This window comes from Frieseomelitta varia, unplaced genomic scaffold, assembly GCF_011392965.1.
Source record: "Frieseomelitta varia isolate USP_RPSP 00005682 unplaced genomic scaffold, Fvar_1.2 scaffold_422, whole genome shotgun sequence".
Taxonomy (NCBI): Eukaryota; Metazoa; Arthropoda; class Insecta; order Hymenoptera; family Apidae; genus Frieseomelitta; species Frieseomelitta varia.
The window spans coordinates 164138-183689 of NW_025110171.1; the positions used below are offsets into that span (position 1 = coordinate 164138).

At 35.8% G+C, this 19552-nt stretch overlaps 2 protein-coding genes across 2 annotated transcripts; both read left to right on the plus strand.

Annotated features, from left to right (window-relative positions):
• Positions 1 to 4502: 4502 nt before the first annotated feature.
• Positions 4503 to 7256, plus strand: LOC122531885 (putative eggshell protein). The gene is made up of 5 exons (XM_043660158.1): positions 4503 to 4598; positions 4814 to 5002; positions 6497 to 6730; positions 6827 to 6970; positions 7043 to 7256. The coding sequence occupies exons 1-5, from the start codon at positions 4503 to 4505 to the stop codon at positions 7208 to 7210; spliced, it is 831 nt and encodes a 276-aa protein (XP_043516093.1). The 3' UTR covers positions 7211 to 7256.
• A 7378-nt stretch (positions 7257 to 14634) lies between these two features.
• On the plus strand, positions 14635 to 17750 carry LOC122531886 (transcription initiation factor TFIID subunit 1-like). The gene is made up of 3 exons (XM_043660160.1): positions 14635 to 15807; positions 15964 to 16197; positions 17415 to 17750. Exons 1-3 carry the CDS (start codon positions 14635 to 14637, stop codon positions 17748 to 17750), a joined length of 1743 nt encoding a protein of 580 aa, XP_043516095.1.
• The last annotated feature ends 1802 nt before the right edge of the window (positions 17751 to 19552 follow it).

Below are 19552 nucleotides of genomic sequence, written 5' to 3' on the forward strand. Positions count from 1 at the left end.
CCCATAGAGAACGAACGGCAAATAAATTACGAATTATAAATCTTGGAGGATGAAAAATTAAGAGATCTAATTTTCTTGCAATGAACAGAATCGTTAAACGAGAAAATGTTAAGAGTTGACGATTTTTTCAAGTAGTGAAAGATTTAAGTTTTAATTCACAGATCCAAGTTCAATTTTTGACCAGAGAAACGGCGTTGTCCACTACCTGGAATGTTTTCACCGTTTATATCGAACTCGGACTGTTCGTTTCATCGCGAAAATTTAGAATCAGGATTTGTACCTAGCGACGTTGTCTTCGCCTTCGATCTGAAACCATACAAACCATCGTACATTCAGCGGAAGACTGATTTTATTTGAAATCGAATGTTCAGACTCTAATTGAAAATTCAGATTAGAAAAATATATAGAATTTAATGAAACGACATGGGACAATTCATTCCGCTCGAAATGAGGCTTGCAATCAGCCGGCGGCAATTTCGTATACAACACAGAAACAGAGGGAACAGAGAAAGAGAGAGTCGAGGGGGAAGTTCGTAACGAACTCACCAGATCGCTGCCAACAGTTGCTGCACGTGGGAATGAGCGACGAAAGTTTTCTGCTTATATTGTATGGCCAATTCTAATCTAGCCAGCTGCTTCGTGGCCAAGTTCCCCTGGTCCTCCGGGTCGTAATTGAGGATCGTCTGCAATTCCGTGATGGTCTACACTTGTTGCAGCAGATCAACAGCGAATCTACGGTAATTGAAACGGAATCAAGTGCTTTCAACAATATTTCCAGGGTTGTCGTGGTTGACATCGACATGAAATTTTTGGCGACTTGAAATTTACTCAAAGATTCACTTATTTTTAATGAGAGGTTTATTCTTAATGTTATTAATTTTTCTTAATATTACTTTCCAAATAGCAGATGCAGAATCTCAAAGAAATTTTTTCAATCTGTGAAATTTATCACAATTCTAAGAATCACTTATTTTTAATGAGAGGTTTATTCTTAATGCTATTAATCCATCTTAATATTATTTTCCAAATAGTAGATGCAGAATCTTAAAGAAAAGTTTTCAATTTGTGAAATTTATCACAGTTCAATGCAAGAAATTTATTCTCTCTTTCTTAATATCTAAGATCCACTCTTATTTTTAATGTTATCAACTCCAAGATTCACTTATTTTTAATAAGAGGTTTATTCTTAATGCTATTAATCCATCTTAATATTATTTTCCAAATGGTAGATGCAGAATCTCAAAGAAAATTTTTCAATTTGTAAAATTTATCACAGTTCAATGCAAGAGATTTATTCTCTCTTTTTCTTAATATCTAAGATCCACTCTTATTCTTAATGTTATGAACTCCAAGATTCACTTATTTTTAATAAGATATTTATTCTTAATGTTATTAATCCTTCTTGATATTATTTTCCAAATAGTAGATGCAGAATCTCAAAGAGAATTTTTCAACTTGTGAAATTTATCAGCATTCTAAGATTCACTTACCTTTAATAAGAGATTTATTCTTAATGTTATTAATTCTTCTTAATATTATTTTCCAAATAGTAGATGCAGAATCTCAAAGAAATTTTTTCAATTTGTGAAATTTATCATAATTCTAAGATTCACTTATTTTTAATAAGAAGTTTATTCTTAATGCTATTAATCCTTCTTAATATTATTTTCCAAATAGTAGATGCAGAATCTCAAAGAAAATTTGTGAAATTTATCACAATTCAGTGCAAGAAATTTATTCTCTCTTTTTCTTAATATCTAAGATCCACTATTATTTTTAATATTATCAACTCCAAGATTCACTTATTTTTAAGAGGTTTATTCTTAATGCTATTAATCCTTCTTAATATTATTTTCCAAATAGCAGATGCAGAATCTCAAAATTTTTTCAATTTGTGAAATTTATCACAATTCTAAGATTCACTTATCTTTAATAAGAGGTTTATTCTTAATGTTATTAATCCTTCTTAATATTATTTTCCAAATAGTAGATGCAGAATCTCCAAGAATGAACTAACAGAAAGTGTTACAGGTTCTGTTCTAAAGAATCGAAAGATGGAAATGCTTCACTTCGGCCACCGAATTGGTGGTGAGCCAGTTCCTCGTGCTCGAGCAGCAACTCCACAACTTCGACAAACTCTTAGTCGATCGCTCGAAGCAGAACATCTTTCGTCTTTACGACCCTCGCTATCAACAGCTCAACCATCAGTGTTTACTCGCCTGGTCGCTTAAGGCGGCGTACACACGCTGGCTAATTTGCTTATCGATATCTCGTTAGCCAAGTGACAGTCTGTCAGAAAGTGCTGTTGAACAGCGACCGCCTTTACGGAGGGGAAACAAGGACACGAGGCTGGTCGACGCCCTTTTTGTCGAACACTCGACACTTCCGCGCCTTTGAACCAATTTCAATCGAGAAGCTGTTGATTGAACAAATTTCAACGACGTAGCTTTGGAATTTAATGGAGAGAGTCTGCAGATTTATGGAAGTGCAATGAATCTTTCAGAGAAGAGCCGGCTTCTCGCGACGCGTGTCGCACGTTTTTAATTGTATAAAACGTGAAATATCGTCAGGATGATCATTTAAGATCGAAAGGACTCCTTGGACGAGTGTCAGAGTTTTACGTCGAGTTATAACTCTGCAACACGATCGTTCTTGACGATCAGGATCATCTTTTTACACGAATTGTTCGCCAGAATGGCCCCTAAAAGTTACGATACCCTTAACTCGTGAATCTTTCAAATCGATTTGTCCATTCCTTAAAGGAACGAAACCTTGGGCGACGATAAAAGATAAATTAGATTTCGTTCGAGAGTGTAGCATGAATCTCTGCTAATTGCTATGCTCGCTAAATCGATACTTATCGCCCTCCTCTCACGGAAGAAGTTTCTGGACTGGCTGAAAGCAGCGACGAAATGCTGAAACGGTATTAAGGGCGACTGTCCGCGCAACCTGGCAATTGCAGCTGCGGAATTCATTAAACTGGACGATTAAAATGGTCCCTCCTACGTGGCTTATCAGCTCGCCAGACGCGAGACGAACGAGCGATGGAAAAGAGGCAGCTAGCTGTTTACACTGCGGCTTCGTCCACTCGTTTCCCCTCGTTCCCGTTGATGTTTGCTCGATGGCTGCATCCACGAGAGCGTTCGACGATCCTACACCATCCATTAGTTCTCGTTTACGTGCTTTTTTCACTGTGATGCAGTTTCTGGACGTTGACAACAGGTACTTTGGAAGTACTTATTTTTGGCTGATGAAGCGGTCTCTTTTATTTTTTATTAATATTAATTTAATATTAATTTTCATATCCGGAAATATTCGATATTAATATAATTATTAATAATTAATATCTAATTGATATATATATATATATATATATATATATATTAATATAGTTACTATCATATAATATTTAATAATATAATATAATATAATATTTAATATATATTAAATTATATGATAGTAACAATATTAATATATATTAAATATTATATGATAGTAACTTTATATATATATATATATATATTAATATTGTTACTATCATATAATATTTAATATATATTAATATAGTTACTATCATATAATATTTAATATATATTAATATTGTTACTATTATATAATATTTAATATATATTAATATAGTTAATATCATATAATTTTGAAAAAAATAAATCATACAACAATAAACCCGGATTCATTTCACAGTTTGCAGCCTGTACTTTCGAAGAGCATCATTTTATTAATGGAATTTACTTGGCAAACATACGGCGCCCCCGTGTAAAATACCATCGGCCAGTTGAAAATTATATTTAACGAAAATATATATAATATATGTTGTGCAAAGCGTGTACAAAAATTCGAAGAACTCGCGGGTAAAAATTCGCGAATCACTTGCTAAAACGAAAGAGAGGAAAGACAGACGAAGCGACGCAGAGCCACCTTTCGAATGTACCAAAGAAACTCTTCGATCTTCTTTCACGAACGACCGACGTCGATGAACCTTCGACGAACCGGTATACCGATTTAAAAAGCAATCGACGTGCAAACGGTGAGAAATCTATCGCGAGGCTGATCGAGTGAAAGCGTCATTTTTTTTCCCACCGTTTCCAATCGGAAGCGAGAACTTTCTTCAGAGAAAAAAAAAAAAAAAAAAACGCGGCCATCGCGGACGCAGAGCGGGAAGAAAAACGATTTGAGAGAGGAACTACGCCTCCAATAAATCTGTCGGACGGATCCGAGCGATCTTCAGTGTTTGCTTTCGTTTCTGACATTGAACAACAACGAGGGCTGATATCCCTTTCGTTGTATTATAATATCTTTGAAAATTTGTGATTTTGTTTTTTTTTTTTTTTTTTTACTTATTACACACACGTTACAGATTTATTTACATTTATTTACATTTATACACACGTAACACAACACGTTAGATACTGTCGACACGATGTCGTTGAGACGCGATACGATACGTGTCCTTGTAGTTTTGGCAATTTGTTCGATCTGTATCGATGGGAATTCGTTTGAAGGCGACGAGAGCGTCGAGACTGTTCGCCCGAACTTCCGGTACAGGGGGGACCTTGAGACCGCTGCCAGCGAACACGAAGGCAAGCAATAAGAAAAAAAAAAAATTTTTTTTAGAATTCTTTTACATATCCCGAATATTTGCAAGATTAAGTTTACAGTTACTTTAGTTCAAACGTTCGAAAGATCAAAGGGAATTGTCCTTTTTCGTGTTGCTCGGTTCTTGATGCGAGGAACGATAGAGTTAATTAATATCGAAATGGAGAACGCCCTCGCTCGGTAAATAAGTCCATAATAGCCCCAATTAACGCCAACCTCTCGCCGAGTCGGAGGATTCCACCGGAGAAACTTTCGGCACCGGAGAGAGAGAGAAGAGCCTTTACCCTGGCAATTAATTGAAACAGGTGGCGGAAAGCACGAGGTGAGGGGCGGCGGCACCGAGTACCAGGAAGATCACCGCAACATCGACGGAAAGAAAAGCGACAAGGTATAAACGACACCATTGCATTCATTGTGGAAATTGTCTGAATAGTTCTCGATTAAAATGCGAAAGTACGAAAGAAATACATAGGAGAAGCGAATGAATAAAATAAAGTAAAGTATAAACGGTACGGTGTCTCTTTTATTTTAATTTTCAGTTGCTTTCTTTTATATTAGCTCATAAAAAGAGGTATAAAGAAGAGAAAAGAATAGTATAGTGCAGAGAGGGTATTGATTTTTGTGTTGTCGAAGATCGGGGCACTTTTAAAATTGTTTATCTTTTGCTGGCGTGTATCAATGCAAATATATCAATAAACATACATATTGTATATTATAAAATAATATATTATATATAATATTATATTAAATAATCTATATACATATACATACATATATATATATATATATATATATATATATATATATCAGTATATATCATATATTATGAAAATCTGCACATATATCAATAAACATATATATTGTATATTATAAAATAATATATTATATATAAAATATTATATTAAATAATCTATCTATCTATCTATCTATCTATATATATATATGAAGACACGCAAATTTTTATTTAAACATTTTACGAAAAATCAGTTAAAAGTACACACATTTTACATGTATAAAATATTCAATAAAAGCCATAATAAATTCATTTATCACTTTGGTAGTCCGGTAGATTTGGTAGATTTGATAGTTGGTAATTTAGTAGAATTGGTAATGTGAAAGAAACTACTTACTAGAATATTATTCAATATAATATAATATAATATAATATTATTCAATACAATATAATATAATATTATTCAATATAATATAATATAATATTATATTAAATAATCTACATATATGTATAATAAAATAATATATATAACTTAATATTATACTATACACAACACATATTAATTACAAAATAAAAATTTCATCGATTCACGGAAATATTCAGAATTCGTTGAATCAGTGTTAATTGAACGAGACACCGTAGCCATTTAACACAACTCCAATGCTAGGTATATTCTAAGGTAATATCCCTTTGGCAACTCATCGTCTCGGAATACAATATCGCAGCTGTAACTAATTTTGCTGGAGGCATGCAGAAATCTCCTTGCTGTAGCTCGTCATTTCTCGACCAAGACTCGGCTCCCTTTTTATCGCCGGTGATATTAGTGTCCAGCCAGTATTCTCAAGGGATTATTTATTATACGGTCGTTGTTGCGCGTATACGACATCTTCCCAGCGACGGTGCGCCGTTTTCTTTCTTCACCGAGGAGGTGACGTATCCTTCGTAACGACTAGACGGTATTTTCGCCCTTTTGTACGCGTCCCTCGATATTAGTTCTCGCGTTCGTTTCCGAAATTACGATCATCACCGAGCCGTCTGGTCTCGAGCGAGTATCGTCCGATTTTCAGAAGCAACGAACCGCGATTCCAGTTCTCTGCTTTAAGGGAGCCACTTCTTTAACTTTATCGATCACGCGTGCCTGGGAAACAGGGTTACAAGGTCTTCCACGAGTTCGACAAGGGTGAGAAGGGCCACCGCGACAACGAGGGCCACAAGCAGAAGTACGACGAGAGGAAGGGGAAAGAGGAGAAGAAATACAAGGAGGCGGACCACTACGACGAGAGTCGCCAAGGCGAGGCAGGTGAAAAAGTCGCGGAATTCGACGAGGAGGGCAAACACCAGAAAGGATACAGCACCAAGGGAGAGCACAGCGTCTCGAAAAAGGTTCTCCTTCAGTCTCTCTCTCTGAGAGACAGTTCAGTAGCTGAGAATTGAACGTAGCTGAGATATATTCTGATACAGAGATTCATGGCCGTGTAGGACGAGTACGAGAAGAGGCACGACTTTTACGACGAGTACCACGAGGACGGTGAGCACGAGAAACACGGTGGATACCATCACGAGCACGAAGGCAAAAAGGGCGGACACAAGAAGAGGGGACACGGAGATTCCGCTCGTCACGAGGTTCGTGCCAAGTAATTAATTTTCGCAAATCGTGCCCCTTTCAAATTTAATGTCGTTCAATCGATGTGTCAGCATCACCATGGCAAGAAGAAGCAGCACGAGGAGGGTCATCACCATCGCCAGCAGAGGGGTCGCAAATTTGACGAAGGTCGCGACAGCCATCGTCAATACGACAAGAAGTACGGGAAGAAGGGCGGACACGAATCGGGGAAGAAATGGTCCGCGAGCACCGGCCGTTAAATTCTTCCTGAGACAGATTATGTTTCCCAAATGCGAATCTATTGATTTTTTTCAGCTAATTGTGATAATTTTTTTTTTTAGAACACGTATCTATGTGTTCTGACGCATTTGTATTTAGCTGTAATTGAATATATGTTTATATTTATCTATAATTGAATATATGTTTATACGCAGCATTTATATTTAGCTATGATACTCAGCTATAACGATAAGTGTCTATATAGAGCATTTGTATTTAATAATTACATTTATATTTAATAATTACATTTATATTTCATATACATATTATGTGCATTTATATACACATTTATATTTAAATAATTACGTTTACATATATATTACATATATATTATATATATTATACATATATTACATATATATTATATATATTATACATATATTACATATATATTATATTTAAATAATTACGTTTACACACACACACACACACACACACGTTTATACATTTGAATTATATACGTTTACATATATATATATATGTTAATTACATATTGTTATATATGTTAATTAAATTTGTATATATTTATATTTAAATAATTAATAATCTTGCGATTTAAGCCGAAATATGGTAAAATAGTATAGTATAGTAGTAGTATAGTAGTGTATGGTATACTATAAAGTAGTATATATGGTATAGTATAGTCAAAAGTAGCAGCTAAAGTTCAGATTTCGTTACGGATAAGTTTCATCCTGGGGAAATTGGCGAGAGAACCGACGTGCGTGTGTGTGTGCGTGTGTGTGTGTGTGTGTGTGTAACTCGAGTGGAAACGCGCGCAAGAACAGAGAGAAGAACAGAGTGCACGCGCGTAAATAGCGTTACAGGTGTGTGAAATTGTGTATACGTTCGTTAATTGTTCGCGAGGTGACAGCCGCGAATATTTGTAACTCCTGTTGGAAAAGCGAGGAAACGCAGCGCGGCGTTATACTATATTCATAAACGCCTTTGTTCGAGAAATTAAAAAAATTTCCATCATCCATGGAAAATCGTCGCCGCGTAGGCGTTAATCCCTTTTATGAAAATGTGTCAAGAAAAATTATTATTATTATTTCTTTTTTTCTTTATCCGAACGAAAGAGAAAAAGCACGCCCGTTAATTATTTACTTCTTAATCCGTTTTTATTAAATTCTGCTAGATTCTCTGCAAGATAGGTGTTATCATAATGGAAAATGTTCTTCCTTCCTATTTTAAAAAATTAAACTTGGCCCACTTTGGAAAGGTTAAATTGATTTTTATTGAATATCTTTTAAAAATGCGATATATTTCGAGAGAGATAACGATCTCACATTGAAAAATAAGTTTCTGCGCGTATCTGTAAATATTTACCATCATTATTATGTAATGATTATTATAATTCACGTATAATTGCGATTAAATATTTAGCGTACGTTTTCGCAGTGTTGATTGTTGAATTGATTATTCTAATTGGAATGTCTCTATTACGTTTCGAAAATTGTTATTCTGTTGTATCTGGAAATTAGAATTATTGGGGGTTACTTGCCGAGAAAATTTGAAATCCGTGCAATATATTTGGGGACCTGCCTATACAGGGTGATTCACGTAACTTCACACCTGAAATAATTTTTAAATTACGCGCCTAATGAAACATTATTTAATACAAAAGTTCTATTAAATTTAATACAAACGTTGTACTATGGCCTAGTATTAATTTTTTGTGCGTATAGAAATTTTCAAGGTCATCATTATTTTTTTAAATTGGACTACATATTTTTTTCATCCTCCAGACAAATTATCGTAAAACATCCCCTCGACCTAATTAAGTTTAGGCTCAACACTTTTTTACTTGGAATTTAATATTTTTTCGACTCGAGATGAAAAAGAAAATGAAGATGACCTTGAAAATTTTGAGACTTCTCCCACGAAACCGTGCAACTTTCGTATGAAACAACTTTCCATTACACGCACAATTTAAAGGTTATTTCAGGTGTGCAAGTTACGTGAATCACCCTGTATAATTTTAAACAGAGACGTACAAGTGAAACTTTACAAATTGTAAGAGTTTGTTTAAAAGTTCAAAATTGAACGCGATCAAAATTGAAAGTCACAGAGTTGCCAAGATCTCGATCTCGGGTGAGACGAGGCCGATCGATAACGATCGATGGAATAAACGAGGGGAGGGGGGGAAAAAAAAATCCGCCCTTAAATAACGAAACATTCTCGATCAGGCTACCCGATCAAGCGAGAAGTTGTTCTCTCCTGGTCTCTCGCAACAGTTATCCCGGCAGCGTGAAAAGTGAAAATCTTGGCGTGAAATTGGTCACGGTTCGCTAAAGCGCTTTATGGTAACAGTGCTCGTTATTGACTGGAGGGACAGCGACAGGTCGAGCTATTCAACTCAACACACTGCGACAGAGAACGTGTTTATTCGCGAAGGTTAATTTTGTCTCCGCGAAGAATGATTCCCCGAGTTCAGAGTTCCAGAGTTTCAGGGCGCCATCTTGGCTATGAAACCTCTCTCGTTCAATTTTGCTCGAGTTTCTCTCATTTCCGACTGTTTTTCTTCTTTTTTTTTTTTTTTCTTTTTTTTGAAAAGAAGTAGACACGGCAAAGCGAGCACGTACGAAATACGCACACTTTTATAAATCGTCGAAATTAAAATTAAAAGTCCCCGGATCGAGTAATTTTTCCTGAGTATTTTGATAACTCTGTTTGCGCAGCGTGCGTCAGTTCACACGAGTGAAACGCGGCCGATATGTATATATATATATATATAGGTGGAAATATTATTTTATAAAAGGGAAATATGGATCGATCCGCGATAGTCCAGACTTGCCCGGCAATTCTCGTCATCGATTTATTATCGCTCGGGCGTTGTAAAAATGCCACCGCGAAAGCGTTTGTTTATGACTTTCAATTCGTACGCGGTATCGATAAAGCGTGAACACGTTTCTGTTGTAAATTCTATGAAATAAATTGCGGCGGGAATTTGAGAGAAAGTCCACCATATTTGTGGTTTGTCTCGAAGTTGAGGAAAACGTGTTTCAAACGTTGAAAAGGATGAAAAGTCCTTCGTGCAATTTCACGTGTGTCGTTCTACGATGCAATCGAATATGCGATGATTGGGCCGAAGGTTGGATCTCTGGGGCTTTGTTAACGAGTGCCGTTTTACAGCGTAATGGCAATCAGAAACACCAGTATTTTTTCCTGGTTTTCCTTTCTCTCTTTTAATTGTTATTATTACTTCTCGTCGCCCACGTCGATGAGATCGTGATTATTTTTCCGTAACGCGAAATACTTTCGCTCGGACATGGAAAAGGATGAAACGAGAAAGCTTCCGCCTCTAACGCAGCGGTTGCCAAACTTCTGTTGCCAGACAATTTTTCTCTCGAGTGAGCTCCGACGCGTTAGCTAAACTATAATTTTAACAACGGGGAACTTGTATGTTTATAAATTGTAAGCACACGGAAGATGACGTTAGAAAAAAGACGAGAATAACTTATTTTTTAATGTTCGATCTTGCTGATTATTAATTAATTTCATGGAGGAGAAAGCTTCTATCTTCGCATCTACTTCACTTTCAAATTATTATATAATATGTAATATAATATAAATATAAATATAATATTTAATTATATATATTATATTATATTTAAATATATATATATTATATTTAAATATATATATTATATATATATTATATTATATTTAAATATAAATATAAATATAATATTTTTTTGTGCAATCTTTCTGAGGTTTAGGAGATAGGATCTTTCAAAAATTTATCGAATCAACGTCACTCGGAACAGGAGAAAGGATGTCAAATTTTACTTTTAAAACACTAAAGGAAATCAATCGTAGCTAACTTTTGACAATAATCGAGTTAATAATAATAATTTCAATGTTTTCACATCTTACATTACTCCTCTTTTATTACATATTATTTATATGATATTATATTTATTACATTACATTACATTATTTATATTATATTTATTTATTTTATATTATTTTTATTACATTTATTATCAAAACTTATGCTCTATGCGCTGCTAGGAATCATAAAATGCGCCACGGTTGGCCACCGCTGTTCCAGCACGAAAATGAAATACTAAAGTGCGTGCAAGTGCATGAGTTCGGGGGAGGGGTGCATGAGTTCTCCACAGAGGTTGCAGAATATGGATGGAGGTTCTAGAGAGTTTGGCAAATAGAAAATACTTGGAAATACGCGCAAAAGAGGAACACCGTGGACATTCGGATTTTGTCTCATATAAAATGTTTGCGGTTCCTGGCCCCCTCCCCCTCACCCTTTTCTCTTATTAGAAATCCTCTCGACAAGGACGACAGTCGTAGCATAGCGTGATTGAGATCGATATTTATTAATACACAATGTAAGCTATCGACGTGGAAATCGAACGTAATCAGAGCGAGGCATGATTTCAACGACAAAAACGATTATTCTCGATATATACTCGTACTAACGTAATCCGAGTTAATAAATGATTCGTTTCTGATGATTGTACGGACGATTGGAAGTGAAATCAATCGTTGTCGACGGCTGTGCATAATTAATCTCGATGCGTGTCACATTTACGTAAATTGCAGCAACGGAATCGCGTATGCAATTCGTTGATGAAATGTTAACGAGCGAAAGAAACGAAAGATACTTTCGTACAATTGCGAAATAGATCTTCAAATTTTCAGTTTCATCGCGTGTCTCTACGATAACAGGATTTATTACCATCCATTCAAATATTTATTATAGTTTATTATTACGTAATTTATTTATTATAGTTTGTTATTATATAATTTATTATATTTATATTTATTATATTTATTATAGTTTATTATTACATAATTTATTTATTATAGTTTGTTATTATATAATTTATTATATTTATTATAGTTTATTATTACATAATTTATTTATTATAGTTTGTTATTATATAATTTATTATATTTATATTTATTATTATATAATTTATTATATTTATATTTATTATTATATAATTTATTATATTTATATTTATTATTATATAATTTATTATATTTATATTTATTATAGTTTATTATTAAATAATTTATTATAGTTTGTTATTACATAATTTATTATATTTATATTTATTATTTATATTTATATAAGTTAGTTGTTATTATAGTTTATTATTGTATAATTCATTATAGTTTGTTATTACATAATTTATTATATTTATATTTATTATATTTATTATAGTTTATCATATTTATTGTTATAAGTTGTTATTGTAGTTTATTATTATATAATTTGTTGATTATGGTTGATTATTATATAATTTACTTATTGTTTTATTATTTTACAGTAACAAATTTATTATTTATTATATAATATTAATATTTATTAATATTAGGATACCAACCTAAGTCTGATTAATCGAAACAAACAGTTATCAGTTATTATACATATTTTCTAGAAATCTTACATTTTTTACTGTTCAGCCAGACAATGGATCCAACGTTAGAAAAAAAGAGAAACGAAGGCGAAGTTTTGTACAACATTATCGATTGAAAAGTCGTAACAAACAGTTTATTATACAAATCTCATGGATCTAGCAAGATGCATTTTATTTTTTTTTCCTGACAAGAATTGTACACTCCGCTCAGACGATAGATCTGAACGTTAGAAAAGGGGAAACGAAGTTTTTGTGCAACATGATCGACCAAGAATTCGAAACTTCGAGATGCTTGTTACGACGATTCGGCCGAGCGACCGTCTTGTGCAACTTTGTAAACGGAGAAAGGAGGAAGCCGAAACGATCGACAATGGGCCGAATAGCGGATCGGGTGGGCTTCTAATCGGTGTGAAATTGTCATATCATTCGCGAATGGTTTTCCATGGCGAGAAATCAGGTGATATAATTGCCCGGACCGGGCAGAGTTGCAGACCAGTCGCGGTCCTGTGCTCGATCAGAAATGGGAATCGGTGGGTCATCGGCAGCCGGACTGCTGCTCTTGCTCATTTCTCTGGTAATATTGCGAGCAATCTAAGTGACGCTGTGAATCCATCGTGATTCAAAATTCTGTTCTGAAGAAAATGTTAAATTCAGTCAAGCCTCAGATTTAAGTCGTGGGTTGCGCGTTGCACTTCAAATTTTCCAGTGGACTAATTCTACTTTACATAATTCCAGCTGCATCTTAATTTATCGCAGAAACTGTGACACGTGTCTATATCCAGGTTGCACGTATAATTGCACTCTTGCAATGTATTATGATATAACTTGATATTTTTAATATTATTATATTATTTATATTACAATATTATAATATAATATAATATAATATAATATTATATTATATTTGTATTTAATATTATTATATTATTTATAATATAATATTATATTACATTATATTTGTACTGAATATTATTATATTTTTATACTATTACATTGTATACTATACAATATACTATATTATAGAGTACATTGTATACTATACAGTATACTGTATTATACAGTACGTAGTATACTATACTCTACAGTACATTGTATACTAAACTATTATATTTTGACATTAAACTATAAATTTTAACGTTATTTATATTATGGTATTATAATATAATATAATATGATATCATATTATATTTGTATTTAATATTATTATATTATTTATATCATAATATTATAATATAATATTATATTATATTATATTTGTATTTGATATTATTATATTATTTATATTATAATATTATAATATTATTTCTCTTGCGAGTTTCTAGAAATTTTAATTTCTCGCAAAAAGAAAAAAGAAATTCTCTTCTCGTTTCATAAAAGGCGACGATTTCGCGTGATTTGAAAAAAAAAAAAAAAAAAAAAAAAAAAAAGAAGCAATGATCGTTGTTCGACCGCGACCAGCCACGATCCATTTCCTCGATTCGCGGATCCTTTCAGATCGATATATCCTTCACAGGGCGCAGGATCGTCGGTGATAAATGGAAAGATCGCGAGAAGAGCAACCCCTTCGAGTACAGAGCAAGCCGAATTGTTGGACGCTGCGGAAATCAATCGTGAGATGTTGTCGATGGCGGAGAGTCAGAACGCGATTCCTAGAAGAAGCAACGCCGCCGCAGGGAAGTTGGATCAATGGAAGGTAACGATGGTGAACGACGACGATATGAAAGACCTGGAGAATTTGCACGTTCTGTCTGTCATTGGCTATGAACCGCGAAAAATTCGCAAGATCGCGGACACGTTGAACGCAGTTCAAGATTCTGGTAACTACATACATCCGACAGAGAAAAGAATCGACTTCTCGATTTCACGATAATTGTTTCTCAGACAGGGTGGCTTCCAGCCCACGTGAAAGCGCAGACCCAACTGCAGACGTCAATCGCGAGGTTCCACGGACTGTTCAACCCAGCGGACTCGCAACAACTCCGCAACGATCCTCGAGATCGAAGCAGAATACTCGGAAGATGTTAAGGGCGATTGACACGAAATTAAAATCGCCGATCGAGGCAAAGTTATTCAGGCCTCGTTCCCCGCTGAATCTTTCGTCAACTGCGCCGTCAACGCGAGTTGATTCAACCACAACGGCCTCGAACGACGATGCCTACTCGAGGAAGAGGAACCGTAAACGAGTAACGACGGGAAGAGACGAGGAATCAACTTTCAGTTCCACCGAAAATTATCCCAGGGGATTCCCCAAAGTTCGTGGCTCGGCGAACAAATCTGGACGGCTAAGAGGCAGCAACTTCGTCGAGAGCCGAAAGGGCAATTTAGAGAAGTTTGTCGACGAAAAGGTAGCTTCGGATGGGACTCGTAACGTCAGGGGTAGAAATGTTCGGGGAAATGCCGCGAGAACCGGAAACACTTTGGAACTCGCTGGGCTAAGTGAGAAACTGCACGAGAGGGAGAATCCTGCGAACATAAAAAACGCTCCTCTGTTTATTGATCTTCGAAAATCTGATGTTCAAAATCCTGTCATCGGCGATGAAACTTCCGAATCTGTTGGTGATGGCGTTTACAAGAGTTCTCAGACATCTGAAGAAAGTGGCTCTTTCAAGGAAGAAGTTGAAAGTTCGACCAACACCAATGATCTGGATAATTCTGTCAAGGAGATAGTAGCAACCTCATCGAGCTTCGAGTCTCGCCGAGACGACAAAGTTCCAACGGTGGCTGAACATTCGCCACGTTCGAACAGCTACGTGGATCGTTCGTCGGATCAGCCTGCCACTTCCACAGATTCGTGGACGAACGAGCCAGGATCAAACGAGCAAAGAAGCGCGAGGACGCGAAACGACGGTGTGGCGGAGGCGACGAGCGTCGAGAATGGCGAGGAGGATGGAAAGTACGAGAAGCACGAAGGTCGCCAGGTTGAAAGTCACGATCTACCAAGCCACGAGTACGTCCACGAGAACGAGCGTGCGCCCGAGGGCGTGATGGTGTTTAAAAAGGACGAGGACGGTCGACACGCGGCGAAGTATGACGTCAGAGTGGAGGATGATGTCGCGTCCGATGGCTCGCACGACACCGAGAGTCACCGGAGCGTGAAAGAGGGTGCAGCGGGTCGTGGGAAGTTCGAGAAGGGCGGGGCGACGGAACGCGAGCAAGAGCACCGCGAGAGCGACGGTGAGAAAGGGGAGAAGGTAAGACTGTTGATCTGAGCTCTAAATCGGAATTTTGTGTAATCGGTGACTGACTCTTCGTCATTTCTTTTTTTTTTTTTTCTTTTTCTCGTTCTCGAACGATAGAAATTGCTAGCATTTTTTAAATGGTTTCAACGCCATCGTTGACATTCGCAGGGCTACGAAAGCTGGCACGAGGAGGAGAAATCCGACAAGGGTCATCACGACAAGGAACAGCGGAGCAATTACTACGACGAGAAGGATGGCAAGGAGAAAGAGCAGAAGGAGGAGGGTGGATATCACGAGGAGCACCAGGAAGGCGAGAAAGGCGTAAAACAGGCGGATTTCGACGAGAAGGGGGAACATCAGAAAGGTTACAACACCAAGGGACAACACTTTGTCCACGAAAAGGTAAGTTCCGCGCTGGATTGGCCTGATCTGTCTCGATTAAGTTAGTAGAAACTAATAGTCTAGAAAGAGTACATTGTGCACAGTTTCATATCTTATGCTACTATATTATTTATCTGTTTCGACCGAATTAAAACTAGTTCCTTTTTTTTATTCACTCTAAAATAGTATAACAGTTTATACTGTTTTACACCGTTACATTGTATACTATACAATATACTATACTACATTACAACGTGTACTATACAGGACATTATATTTTATACTATTATTGTACTATTTTTATACTATTACATTGTACACTACATAATATACTATATTATAGAGTACATTGTATACTATTTTTTACTATTATTGTACTATTTTTATATTATTACATTGTATACTACACAATATACTATATTATAAAGTACATTGTATACTATTTTTTACTATTATTGTACTATTTTTATACTATTACATTGTATGCTATATTATAGAGTACATTGTATGTTATTATAGAGTAGAGTACATATTGTATACTATTATATTTTATACTATTATTGTACTATTTTTATACTATTACATCGTATACTACACAATATACTATACAGTATACTGTATTATACAGTACATAGTATACTATATTATACAGTACATTGTATACTAGACTATTATATTTCATACTATTGTTGTATTATTTTTATACTATTACATTGTATATTATACAGTATACTATATTGTACAGTACTTTGTATATTATACAGTATACTATATTATACAGTACATTGTATACTGTACAGCATACTATATTATATAGTACATTGTATACTAGACTATTATATTTCATTATTGTTGTATTATTTTTATACTATTACATTGTATACTATACAGTATACTATATTGTACAGTACTTTGTATACTATACAGTATACTATATTATACAGTACATTGTATACTGTACAATATACTATATTATACAGTACATTGTATATTAGATTATTATATTTTATATAATATATTATTGTATTATTTTGATACTATTACGTTGTATACTATAGAATATCCTATATTATACATTGTATACTATACAGTATACTATATTATACACTATACTATACATTGTATATTAGACTGTTATATTTTATACTATTATTGTACTATTTTTATACTACTACATTGTACACTATACGAGATACCATTATATTTATATAGTCTCATTTTGAGAATTAACGTCGCAGGACGAGTTCGAGAAACGGACCGAGTTCTTCGACGAGTTCCACGAGGACGGTGACGCGGAGAACGACGGGGAAATTTATCACGAGCGAAAGATGTCCAAGGGTGGCCACTACAAAGCGGGCCACCACGACGCGGACGATCACCGGCAAACGTTTGGCAAAAGGAGCGAATACGAGAAAAGTGATCACCACAGCGACGACAAAGGTCACGAGGTTAAAAACGGCGAGGACAGTCATCACGAGCAAGGAAATATGCACGGTGAGAAGAAGAGTCATCGAGGTGGAAAAGAGTGGACGCACAGGGACGGCGCGGACGAAACTGACAAAAAGAAACACTGAGATTCTACTTCTTCTTTCCTTTAGCAAATTTCTCTTTAAATTCTCAAGCCCGTTGTAACAGAGACATTCTGTTCGAAAACAATAGAGCGAGAAGCACAAAAGTGCCGCACGAGCCTCTGGCTCAATTTCATTCGCTCAACTTCGCGGGGATGAAATTCATTTGCCGGGTTGTTGCTGGTGTCCCTCGTCATTTATTCTACGCAGAAGAGACGCGCGACGTCTGTGAGAAACGGCCGACTGCGTGAAACTGAGTCGCAAGAAACTGTGGTGTCGCCCAAACGAGAGAGGAGAACGAACCTTGAAGCGAACGAACCTCGTTGTGGGGCACGGTTCTGCGAAATTGCCCGGGAAGGATGTTCTAGGTTTTGTATTCTTGGCAAGGGGATTTCCGTCGGCCAGGAAGTGTGGGAAATCGTGCGGAAAATGTCGTACTTGAGGTAGCAGGCCTTGTGAAAGAGAATCTGGAGGGTTGGATGTCGTGATGCACAGGGTGAGTCATTTGCACATTTGCAGTATTGACTCGTGTCGAACAGTTACTACCTTGAAGCATAGAGAATTGTTAAAAAAAGGTATATATATATATATTTACTATGAATTATTACAAAAGGTGTATATAATGTTATAAGTTATTACAATAATATATATATAATATTAATAAACTATAAACTAATAAAAAATTACAATTAATATAATATTAATAAATTATTACAATTATTAAGGTGTATATATTTATTATAAATTATAATTAATATAATGTTAATAAATTATTACAAAAGGTGTATATATTTATTATGAATTATTATAAAAGATATATATATATGTGTGTGTGTTTATTATAAATTATTACAAAAGTATAATTTATAATAAAAGTATATATTTATTATCTAGATACATGTAATTATTACAAAAAAGTATATATATATTTATAAAAATTGTCACAAAGAATGCATATATTTATCGAGAGACGAGAATCGCGTTTCAAAACCGCGAATTCGTTCGCGCGAGTGTCGAAGAAACGGACAGAGTGGTTCAGAACGTTCAAGTCGATAGTGTAAAAGTTGTAAAGTGCTACAAGTAGAAACACGGATGGATGATAGATCGCGACGAAACTTTAGAGAATGATCGAGGGACGTTCCCCCAGTGTCTTTTAGCGATCGATCAAAATTTCTTCTCCCCCCCCACCAAGTGCTTTTTACAAAATTTCTTCCAACGCCTCTCTTTCGACGCGTCATGTTATGCATCATCACCGTTTGAACAGAGAGCGTTTAGCTAACGCGCAATACAGTTTCGTAAGTGGCGTAACAATATTGATCGAGAGGAAAACGTTTGTGTCGGAGGATTGTACCGTCACCTTACAGTTTCTTCGTCGCCGCCCACGCTTCACGGTTCGACCGATCGACGACCGTTATTAGTCGTCGCGAGCGATCCCAGCTGGCGTGTGGCCGCGGATGCTAACGACAGGTGATTTATTCCACGACTGAACGTAGTAAAATAATAGATAAAAGATAAAAGAGAGACAGGGGCAGGCTGCGCTGGAGAATGATTCACGCCAATGCCAGATCCGTGGCTAATGGCGCCGTGGATGCTCGCTATCGTCGTTAGCCGGATTTTTCACGCGACACGTCCGCGGATGAGCCTCGTGCGAGAAGCGACACCGGTTCTCCCCTCTCTCCCTCCTCATTATAGCATCCAGCCATCACGTATCGCGACGTGGACACGATGTCCACGAACGCGTGCCCACGACACGATGACCCGTGAATGCGATAAAAGCGATACCGGTTATCGGCCAATCAATATCTCTC

Coding starts and splice junctions, on each gene's coding strand:
- LOC122531885 (XM_043660158.1), top strand. CDS start 4,503: ATGGGAATTCGTTTGAAGGCGACGAGAGCGTCGAGACTGTTCGCCCGA. Junction 4,599..4,813: donor CGCTGCCAGCGAACACGAAG/GCAAGCAATAAG, acceptor AGTCCATAATAG/CCCCAATTAACGCCAACCTC. Junction 6,971..7,042: donor GAGATTCCGCTCGTCACGAG/GTTCGTGCCAAG, acceptor TCGATGTGTCAG/CATCACCATGGCAAGAAGAA.
- LOC122531886 (XM_043660160.1), top strand. CDS start 14,635: ATGTTAAGGGCGATTGACACGAAATTAAAATCGCCGATCGAGGCAAAG. Junction 15,808..15,963: donor ACGGTGAGAAAGGGGAGAAG/GTAAGACTGTTG, acceptor TGACATTCGCAG/GGCTACGAAAGCTGGCACGA. Junction 16,198..17,414: donor AACACTTTGTCCACGAAAAG/GTAAGTTCCGCG, acceptor TTAACGTCGCAG/GACGAGTTCGAGAAACGGAC.